The sequence below is a fragment of the Bison bison genome, unplaced genomic scaffold, assembly GCF_000754665.1.
Source record: "Bison bison bison isolate TAMUID 2011002044 unplaced genomic scaffold, Bison_UMD1.0 scf7180017864303, whole genome shotgun sequence".
NCBI classification, from domain to species: Eukaryota; Metazoa; Chordata; class Mammalia; order Artiodactyla; family Bovidae; genus Bison; species Bison bison.
Window position 1 is genome coordinate 718,645 of NW_011494875.1, and position 11,642 is coordinate 730,286.

Genomic DNA, 11,642 nt, shown 5'->3' on the forward strand with positions numbered 1-11,642 from the left:
GGCGGATCAGCGAGGCTGGGGCCGCCCCAGGGCCGCGCGGGGCCCGGCCAGACGCCGCGGGGGCAGCCGCACCTGAGCCCCTGGTCCGGCACACTCGGCGCCGGAAGCGCGGGCGGGGTGGACCCGTCCCGGGAGCAACCCGAGCCTACGGGGCGGGTAGGGGGGGAGACTGGAGCCACAAAGCGGGTGACCACGTGCTGCCGCACGCCAGCGGACCCCTCCACCTTCCCGCCCACCCAGCCGCCCTGGGAGCCCCCGGGGCACCCCGAGCACCCAGCACCGGCTCCAAGGCGGACCCAGCCGCTTCCACGTTCTCGCCCTAACTTTCCTCCAACTTCTCCGTAAGGAGGAACCTGCCGCCCCGCCCGCCCCCTGGCCGCGACGATCCGCACTTGAACTCCGCGGCGCCGACCTTCCACCTTGCGCCACCCCGGAGCTGCCCGGGAAACGCCGATGAACTCTCCAGAAAGAGCGTGAAGGAGGAGGGTCCGGCCACCGCGCTCGGCCCAGGTAGGGGCTTCATCGGGGGAACTCGGAGCCGCAGAGCCTGGTGAAGGTGGTGGAGCATGACCGCGCGGCCCCTGGGGACCCCAGCGCAGTGATGCCAACATGTAAGTACCCCCCTCCCCTTTCAGCTCAGAATTCCTTAACACCTTTACCTGTGCCCCCTTGCCCTGCCCCCTAACTCCCGGTCCCCGACACCACGGCTTTGTAAAGACTTCAGCCGCACTGAGCACCGACAGAATAAACCGGTTTGTCTTCACTTCGCCCCTCGAGGCAATGAGGAGTGAGCTGCTGTTTTGCCAGGCGGAGCTGTAACATGTGTGTGCGGCTGGCTTTTTTTTTTTTTTCCCCCAGCCAGAGGTAAACCTCACGTTTGGGCGGCGTAAAGCATAATAAAAAAGGGCAGGGCTTCAAGAATGGGGAAAACGTTTTCGATTCAAATGCAACAAGAAGTCACAGGCGCGGTCGCTCCATCCAGGGGCCGGGCCCTGCCAAGAAGGCGCTCTCCTGGATCAGCACCTGGGGGCTTGGAAGGTACTAGTATGCGGAGAGAATGTTGACTTTACACATTGTCACCCTTGACTGTAGAAGTTATTCTTGGATCTTTGGGTTGTTTGAATGATTTTTTTTTTTTTTTTTTTAAGCGCGCAGAAAAGGTTCTCCGTGTACTTGACAGATTAAAAAGTCCTTAAAGAAGATGCCATTTTACGTGATAGGATCTCTGAAGAGGCTTGTGTAGAAGCAGGAGTGGGGGGTGTAGGGCGAGGAAACGCTTAGAGAAACCTGATGTGTTTTGTTTCTATGGACTTGTCCTCCAAGTGGTGAGGTGCCTCAGGGCGACCCCGCTGAAGGGCCCCCAGCACCGCTTAGCTTAGCCTTCCAAAATGGAAAAAGGAAGGTTGTTCTCGAAAGACCCAGCTTATTTTTGTGGCCAACTCAGAAGTTACTTTTTCTTGTAACATATAATTTTCCCTCTGGTGTTTTGTTTAATCTTGGGCAGACATCTGGACAGACATTTAACTCCCTTCCACTGACTAATATACAAGAGTTTCTAGAAATTGATAAACACCCTTCTTCCCCCAACTTTTGGAGCCTTACTTATTTCCACTTAAATTTCCTCTTTCAATTTAATACCTGGGAAAAAACCTGCCCCTCAGGCCTGCCTTTTTCCATTCCTTGGACCTTCTGCCTTACTCCCTCCAGCACACATTTTCAAAATAGGAAAAAGGGTTAGTGTCCAGAAGCCTAGCCCTTGGCCGGTCTGTTCCTGGTAGTGAGCGGTATAATTAGAAAGGAACCACTTATTTTTATTAAACTGCATGTGAAGTCATTCCACACCTGTGAGTTTGAAACTTTCATTTACCCAGTGGGATCAGCAAGGTATAACCTGAAAGAATTTATTTTGGGATGTGGCCAAATAGCTTCATATAAGACTTATTCTTATATACAGGCAACACATTTTGAATGAATGTGAGTTTGTTTTAAGCTTCAGTTTTTCCTGAAAATACATAGTAAGGGTTTTAATAGCAGATGTTTGTCTAGCTTTCTATAAGCTTTCCTAGGTGATTTGGACCTTATGGGGGAAAAACTACATTATACATGAAAAAAAATATAAATACCAGGTTTTAAAAGATGTGAAACTGATCAAGTAATGTTAAAATTTCCTGGTTATGAAATTATGTAGTCCATTTGAATTATATATGATTTAAAAAAATCTTAATGTCATTATACAGTACAAGCATGGATATTTAATCACAAAATTATTACTCTGATTCAAGTTTTTTATTGAGCTATTTTGACAGAATGTTTTTCCATTTCTTGTCAGATTGCAACTTTTTCTTTTTTCCTGGTTATAATTCATATGGAATGGTTTAAGATTATCTGATTCTTTTTAGATATCAGTATATTAGGATATATGGAAGTAATACCCTTTCCAAGGTAAATATTCCTACTATCTCATTGAAAATGTAATTATAATTTAAATTTTTAATTTTGATAGATTCAAATATATGAATTGTTTGAATATGTTTTCTGCCTACTCTTGTGGATAAAGAGTGTTTATATATTAGTACACTCAAGTTGTGGAATTAGAGACTTTACAAATATGCTTTGGAGTTGTAGTGACTGCATAATTTTAAATTTTAGTAGATTTAGCAAGACTTGCATTAATTGGTCTCAAGCTGCATGAAGCTACTGTTCCATTTATGGCTTATATAAATTACATGACATTGTGCTTTTCCAGTGTGAATGGTGAATGAGGCTATTGTCTCTTGGCTTATGGGAAATATTAGAAGCTTGTAGTTTTACTGCCCAAGTGGACACGTCACTTTGATTTCTGGAAATAATGATCTGAAAGAGAATCAGTTTACATATTAAAAATAAACTGACAGCTACTTCCTTAAACCTGACTGTTTTTCTGACTGCCCATGTCTTACAAGGGTTTACATTTCTAATGTGATGATCAAAAGTTTCTAGAGACCATTTAGACTTTAGACTAAATAAAAAAAGACTTTGTTCAGTGTGTGTGGCATGCTTGGGCAAAATTGCATCTTTCCACTTTGTTTCTAATTGGATGACATTAAAACATTATCTGCATTGGACGACGTGAAGAAGCACAGCAAGTGACTGGGGCTATAAACATTTAAAGGCCATTTCAGTCGTAACTAAAAATGCCAATAAAACTTGAGTGCACTACCTGAGTGTCATCTTACTCTCCCTTATTAACATTACTCAGGATGGAATTACTTGGAATGTCTTAAGGAAAACTTCAATATTGCTGTAATGAAAACATTTACAACAAATATGACCAAGGCTTAACATATTTAGTATAGAATTGGTTAAAAAAAATCACTAGAAAAGAAAATGTTTATAATGGAAATTAACTATACAAATCATTCAATATGCCAATCCAAATAAAGGAAATCCAAATGAGACATTATGTTTTCTATCAAACTGGCAATGATTAAAGCAATATTACCCAGAAGTGATGAGAGGCTCATTAGATAAACACTGATACTCTTCATTGTAAAACTGTACATATGTATTTACCTCTACTTAGAAATAATTTTAAACCTCCAGAGAAGTTGCAAAAATAACACGAAGAACTCTTGACACAGAATCACTTATTGTAAATATTTACCCCATTTGTTTTATCATTTTTCTTATCTTCTCCTTTCCCCTGTCTGTAGACACACACACACATACACACACACACACACACACACACATACTCTTTTTTCCCTGAATCATCTGAAAGTAACTTACATTTACTGGGGCTTCAGGGTTTATTTATTTAATTGAAATTTTTGTTGAGGTATTTGTTGATTCACATGCAGTTTTAAAAAATAATACAGAGACAGCCCAGGTACTCTTTACCCAGTTCCTCCCAATGCTGACATTTTGCAAAACTAGAGTACAATATCACAACCAGGATACTGATACAATACACCTCTCTTTTTCAGATTTTCCCAGTTTCATATGTGTTTGTGTGAAGGTGTGTGTATTTCTCATGATTGCTTAATTTCATCTATGTAAAGCCAGTTATGTATATTATAGCTCAAGTAAGGGGCAAGATTTGTACAGATTTCAAGAATTATAAACCTTTATGCTTTTTTAAAGTGAGGAGTGAACCCAACTTAATAAAAGAACTTACTTTAAGTAATAGCACGTCATTATTTAGGCTCAAGAACATGATCTTTAACCAGAAGATGAAACAAAATTATAAGCAGGCTTAAATAAACCAAATTACCATGCTTTTTATTCTGGAAGAATTGAGGCATTCTCTGTGCTACTCCTCATGTCCCTTCCTGAAAAGATTTGCCGTAGAAATACAATTGGGATATAGAGAAAGAAGTTAATTCTGACTACTGCTAATATTAAGAAAATTAGTACCATGTTAATTTCTCCACCAATTTCAGAATCTCTTCACTAGTTTCTCTTTAATTGTGACTTTTTAGAGGAGTCAGTAGGAGTAAAGAGATGTAAGACAGTAGGTTTTTTTTTTTTAATTTATTTTTAATTGGAGGATAATTGCTTTACAACGTGGTGTTGGTTTCTGCCTTACAACAGTGTGAATCAACCATAAGTATTCATGTATCCCCTCCTCTTGACCCTCCCTCACCCCTCCACCCCTTTCCACCCTCTAGGTCATCACAGAATACTGGGGAGGTTTTTTAGATTATTTCAGTGATGCGTTTGGATTAAATGGTGTCTATATTCCTATAAAAGGGCTGAGTTCTAAAACTTTCTGATGCAAGATTTAAGTACGTTGCATCTTGCAGTCTATATACGTTGAAGAGTGAGTTTCCAATAGAGTTAGCTTGGTTCTCAAAAAGGACCATTTAGTTGGAAGCCAGGTGACCCAGGAGGTCCTTTTGATTTTGCTATCACTGATTATGTGATCTTGGGCAAGTAGCTTAAACATCATAGTTTTTTCATTTGTGAAATGATGGGTTTTATTCCATAACTTTTAGATTCTTTTCAGGTTATGGAAGTCTATGGCTCTCTTTTACTTAAAAACTATTCCTGTTCTTTTCAATAGAACGCTGAGACCACAACTGGAGTGACACAAAATTATACTCTGTTTTTTTGTAGTTCCTGTTTGGAACCTTAGTAACCCTGTTCAGGATTTTCCATTCTTGTGAGAAAGTTGTTTAAATCCCAGGGATGTGTGTTTGCTAAGTGATCCCTTGAGAAGACAGACAGTGCTTTCCTCCCTCTGTTCTATTCTTAATTTATTTGTTTCTGTTCTTCAGTAAGCAGTTAAGTGGATGAAAGTTGGCGTGTCATATGGTTTATGTTGGGTACAAGTGCTTGCCCTGTCCTGGGTTCCTTTGCTGTACAACCTGATGGAGTCCTGAGAACTGGAATGCATTAAGCTCTTGGTTGCCATTTGCGGCTCTTGTCTAATAGGACTGTAGGCAGCTTTTGTAAAATAGCTTCAGGAGAGAATATGGAACTCCTAAGTGTCAGCACCTTTTATAGCAAAAGAAAGTTGCATGAGCACATGAAACAGACACCGTGAAATTGAGTGTCACCAAACTAAGGAACGTCATTCCCTGAGTATTGTTTAGAAGACATGGGAACATAAGAGAAGGGCACTATTCACTAATAGTGTCCTGATGCTGATAAAGGAAGATTGTCATGTGCCACAAAGATTGAGAAGCTTCAGTTTTCCTGGGCTAATATTTCTTTTATTAATGTCTATGAGGCTACCATCCAGGCTTCATTGGTTTGCCTGTTTGTTTCTCTGGGCCTCTAACCTCCTCCTCCATAAAATGAGGAGGTTAGACTTTATCTCTGGCCCTTCCAGCTCTAAATTTCTTTGAATATATGATTGTTCTTTAGTCTCAGAAGTACACTTTTCCACGCTCAGCATGAATGGGAAACACCTCATAAATCCAGCATCAATGGAAAATGGGCCCTTCTTCCAAATGAGTGAACTTTCCATGAGACAAAGGTTTACTGGCCACCCTTTTCAAAACCCTCGTTAAGTTCTATGCAATGTTAATCTAGTTCTTTCTGTAATATTCTATTTACAGAAGAGAAAATAGGTTCAGAATTTAAAGTACTTGCCCCCTCAAAACACACAGTAGATAGAGGTCCCAGGATGTAACTATCTGTACTATTCCAGAGTTCACATCCATTATCATTTTGTTGTTATCAATGACTCACTGGGATTTCCCAAGTGGCACACTGGTAAAGAATCCATCTGCCAATGCAGGAGATGCAAGAGACATGGGTTTGATCCCTGGATTGCAAAGATCCCCTGGAAAAGGAATTGGCAGCCCACTCCAGCATTCTTGCCTGGAAATCCCCATGGACAGAGGAAACTGACGGACTATAGTCTAGGGGGTCACAAAGAGTTGGACACAACTGAGCGATTGGGCACGGCGAATGATTCACTAGAACATCTTGCTTCTCATGTAAGCAGTAACACTGCTTTTAATTTCAAATATTTTGGATGGATTTATTTGAAAATAGACCTCCCATTCAAAAATACCTTTTAAATTAATATTTTAAAATGTTTATTGGTACAGTTGATTTACAATGTTGTGCAAAAGTACTATGTAGCCTTTTTCTTGTGTAGAGTTGGTTTCTGCTAAGAGCTGTGTGATGCTGGGGCTTCTAGTTTGGTGACTATAAAATAACATGAACAGAATCAGATACTATTTTAAACTTCTTCTTTCATGGCATACTTGAATAGTCTACTTCATCTTTGTTCCAAGGAGATCCCAGAAATAGCTACAAAGTCAATAGATTGGTGTTGGTTTATAATATTGATCCTATTGTCTCTTCTTGGTAAAGTCCTTTTTTTTCTTACTTCACTGGTGACAGAATAACCACATATATATTAAAATGCTCAGGATGATAGTAACGATAAAAATAGCTAATATTATTGAACACTTGGGCTTCCCTGGTGGCTCAGCAGTAAAGAATCTGCCTGCCAGTGCAGGAGACACAGGTTTGATCCCTGGGTTGGGAAGATCCCCTGGAGAAGGGAATGGCTACCCACTCTGGTATTCTTGCCTTGGAAATCCCATGGACAGAGGAGCCTGCTGGGCTACAGTCCAGGGGGTTACAAAAGAGTCGGACACGTCTTAGCAACTAAACAACAACAACAACACTGAGCACTTGCTGAATGTTAGACACATTTCTTAAAAGACATGGTTTGACTTAATCATCCACCAGCTCCATGGACTAGATTGATGTTCCTGTTTTACAGGTGAAAACTAGGAGGTACAAGGTGGTCAAGTCAATTTTCCAAGGATTACCTAGTTTATCAGTAGCAAACTCAGGTCTGTCTTGACTCCAGAGCTTATTCTCTTTGCTACTTAAGTAGTCTCTACTTAACAGTCTCTCAGATAAATTAGAAGGGCAGGCTTGAGGCAAGTGCAAGAATCAGTTTAATGTCTGATTTTTATTATTCAAGTATTTCTGTTACCACTTTCTGATTTTCTGTTTATTATACATTTTTTCCAGATAAGCAACCTTCAGGTAAAGAAGTATTTTACTGTGACTCCAAAGCATTGTTTTAGTTGCTCCTCTTTTAGAAATAAAATGATTCCCAATTATCACTTATAATGAAAGTAACTCTTGGGATTTTAAGATCTGGAGGTTTCCTTCTTTTTTTTTTGGAGGTTTCCTTCTGCCACTCACCTTTCTTCCTGCTTCATGACTCTCCTGCTCACCAGTTCATTCATGGTTCCTTTTTGTGACTGCCTTTCACACCCACTGCCCCCTTCAGTGGTCTGCCTCTTTTGATAGGGCTACGTCAATGGAAGGTAGCATGCCACTGTCTTCAGCCAAGATAATATGGATGTTCCCATCTAACTCATTAAGCATAATTTTGAGTTTAGAGGTAAGACTATTGTACAGAGAATTGACGGTCTTCAAAGCACCACCCCTCCATTTAATGTCATTTATTAGTTTCTTCAATACTTGGTATTTACTAGCCGTTTAAAAACATTGTTAACTATTAATATATATAATTTTAAAACTAACATTAGTACTAGTTAAGCTTCAGTACTTAATTTTAGAGGAAAGAAAAAAGTTTGGGTGCTTTGATTTTAATATTTCCACTTGTAAAGCAGCAGATATTATAAAATAAAAACATTTCCTTAGAGTTTAAATTTCTGGGAGATTATAGAAGAGGTTGATAAAAGCATCCTCTTGGTACTCAGATGGGCATGTGACTGATGATGCTGAAGATTGATGCTAGAATTGTTTTTTTTTTTTAAATAAGTGATTTTTTTCCCTTGAATTATCAGAATACTTCCCCATCTTTTTGCAGGAATCATCTATTATATACCTCTGATAAGGAAGTTGTCACCAAGTAGCAAATAAAATGCATGGGTTTTTTTCTTTTAGCTAATTAGCTTAAAAGGGAATCCTTAGTTTATCATCTTCAAGGTTTCTTTTCTTATTTGGAAGCAAGGCGGGAAAAAGTTCTTTCTCAGTCCCTGCCAGAAACCTACAACGTTTTCTGACCGAATGCTTTACTAAGCCTAAGTGTCCTGATCGTTGCTTTCTCTCATGGCAGGATGTTTCACTCAGACCGAATGTGGAGCTGTCATTGGAAATGGAAGACAAGTTCTCTTTTGTTCTTATTTGCTTTGTGTCTTGTGTATGCTCCTCTCTCAGGTAAGTAAGACTTTTTCTTTCAAACTCTGTGTTTAATAATGATGACATTGCTTCAGTGTAAGTGTGCCTTTTATTTGTTGACTTTTTCTGTCCTTACAGGCTCTATGGGCCTCTCATTCCTCTTGAATTATGTGTGAATTCTATTACTTTATCGTTTTATTTTCTTTGATCTTCGCTACATTTCTTTTAGTTTTATTTATTTATCTAGCCCATATTGAATGATAAGATAGCTACATACCTGACATTAAAAGTGTGCTAGCTGTGTTCTACGACTGAATAAATATACAGCACTTAACTCTATTTTCAAGTTTTCATTCAGTTCTTTACGAAAAGTAGAGACTTTGTTATTATTCTGATTTTATTGCCATGTATGAGACAGGAATTTGGAATTAAGTTTTTAGACCATGAAGTAGTCGCCTTAAAATGATGTGACAAAGTTTATTTTAATTACAGTACTTTTGGAATGAAGATATTTAATTTTTGAAATGAGTACAATTTTTTTCTCAACTTCGAAACAAAGCCTTTTTAGCTGTTATTGAAAGCCAAATTTTCTATAAACAGCTAGTTATGTGAATGAGACAATAGGAAACTGAGGAATGTTAATGATCTTTAAAAGTTACCTGATTTTGTTGCTTGAGCAAACTGAATTTCTCTTGTGCCCATTTTATTTTGCTTTTTTTTTTTAACAGCTATATTTATTCAGTTTATTACATTTTCCTTTAGAATGAAATCGTTACTCATGAAGTCTTATATACTGATTACTTGGAATTTACTCAAGATTTCATATGTTCCATATTTATAATATACCTGTATGTTATTATAAACAATACATATAACAAATCATGGAAATAGATTGCTAAAATTGCTTATTCATAGATCAAGATATTCAACTGGAGTATTTAATATATAAATACTTTTTTCCCAAGTCATCACGTATTTTAAAGAGTTTCAGCTACTTAGTTGGAAAATCCCTGGTACTTAATGTTTAATGGTTTCAAAACAGAACTGAACTTTGAGTGGTTTTTTTGGTATATTTGTTTCAGTTTCATTAGAAGTCTATTTTTCTGTTACTTTCATTGTCAGAAAGAAGAAGCATGCTTGTAAAGAGATCTGAAAATTGTATATATGTTGGGTTTTATCATGTACAGTTGAACTACTTCTTGACTTTCAAAAGTGCTTCTCCAAGAGTCAATTACATGATGTAAGATGAATTAGGAGATTAAAGTTAGTTGAGGTCTGTTTACTTTCATTTTGTTAGGTCATGGCATTTGTAAATTTTCAAGGTTTCTTCAAGAATCAAATTGGGACTTTTTCTTTTAGATGTCAGTATGCTAATTGATATGTGCACATTCATTATTCTTATCATGTGAATAAATTACATGAAACCCATGTTTTTAGACTAAACAAATAAGGTCAACTGAGCTGAGACCAGGGTGGGGCAGGGGAAGCACCTGGGATGTACAATTTCAGGAGACTGTCATTCTCAAGGGTACGGGAATCAGAGTGCTTAAGTGTATTTTTAAGTTACTGTCTGACACGAGAAATCTTTTGAAGGAATTTCTCTTATTACTCCACATGGTGTGTGTATCACCTAAGGCTTTGTGACAGAGAGTTACCTGTGTTTACTCATGAAGCCAGCATATTTTGTATCTATCTGTCTTACACGTGACTCACTTAAAATGCCATCGCCTTCCACATGAATAGCTGAACTCACAGAAGTACTTTAGGGGCTATTACTGGCATTTTTATACAGAATTTTTGCCTTAACTCAGTAGAGGGTTCATGAAAATAATGCATATTAAAACTTTACTATCAATATATCTAATTTTCAGAGTCCTATCTTTAAATCATGGTGTAATATCGCTATATTTTTAAAGCGATATTTTATGTTTAACTGTGATTTTTGTCTCTGTATAGGAACTCTGACTTTTTTCACTTCTATGGATGACCCCTGGATGATCTCATTGAATCCAGTGTTTTTAAGTGGCATCTTGATTGCCAGTGTCTCCTCAGTACTTATCTTTGGCCAGAGCCCCTTTCTGGACCCTGGAGTTACCTCTTGGATTGCCTGTCCTCAGACACTTGGATGTATAATAGGCCTCAAACTTCACATGTGTGAACAAGATTCTTGATTCCTACCTCCTATCCCCAAATCTGCTTCACTCTCATGCATTCCAGTACATCCTCAGCTCAGTTCAGTCGCTCAGTCGTGACCGACTCTTTGCGACCCCATAGACTGCAGCACACCAGGCTTCCCTGTCCATCACCAACTCCCGGAGCTTGCTCAAACTCATGTACATCGAGTCTGTGATGCCATCCAACCATCTCATCCTCCGCCGTCCCTTTCTTCTCCTGCCTTCAGTCTTTCCCAATACCTCCTACTTCCTGCTATTCTCTCCTAAAGTCACTGTTTTTTAGACACATGTTCTTTCTATTCCTTGACTGTGCTTTCTCAGTACCCTTTTCTCCCTAATCTTGGTTCTTTCTTGATACTCAGGCCTTAATCATTACCATCTCAGATAAGCCTGCTTATCCCCCAATACAAAGGAGCCTTGTGGTCACTCTCGTTTTACCTTTAGTGATAACCTGTTGATTTTGGTTACTCTTCTGCTTGTTAATGTTTTGTTAATTTGACTGCTATAGCTGGATTGGAGGGTTGGCAAAACCTCTTGATTGTTGAGATTGACACTTAGTTCGGATGATTAAAAATTAGGATCCTATAGTTTGATTCTGATAATATCCACACTTTACCTCATAACGTAGAACTACAACTTTGAGTCTTCTAGGCAAGTTAATATTTGTAGTTTCATGGACATTTACAAAGCAAATTGTATACAAGGTTTATACCCTTCAGGATTTTTTTTTTTTTTTTTTAGAGAAAAATGTTTTTTCTTTTTCTTTTTTTTTTTTTATTTAATTTTATTTTATTTTTTCTAAATTTTTAAAAGAAAATCCATCCTGAACCCTCCTCCCTCCTCCCTCCCCATACCATCCCT

General features: G+C 38.6%; 1 protein-coding gene across 4 annotated transcripts in view; it reads left to right on the forward strand.

The window, feature by feature from the left end:
• Positions 1-523: 523 nt before the first annotated feature.
• The window catches only part of GPR126 (G protein-coupled receptor 126), a 154,050-nt gene continuing 142,931 nt past the window's right edge, over positions 524-11,642 (forward strand). For 3 of the 4 annotated variants that reach the window (XM_010851440.1, XM_010851443.1, XM_010851442.1), the window contains exons 1-2: positions 524-611; positions 8,546-8,646. In XM_010851440.1, the coding sequence (XP_010849742.1) occupies positions 610-611; positions 8,546-8,646 (103 nt within the window). In that variant the 5' untranslated portion in view covers positions 524-609. Of the gene's footprint in view, positions 612-718; positions 1,039-8,545; positions 8,647-11,642 lie in introns of those variants that run through there. The other variant, XM_010851441.1, reaches the window with a different exon arrangement.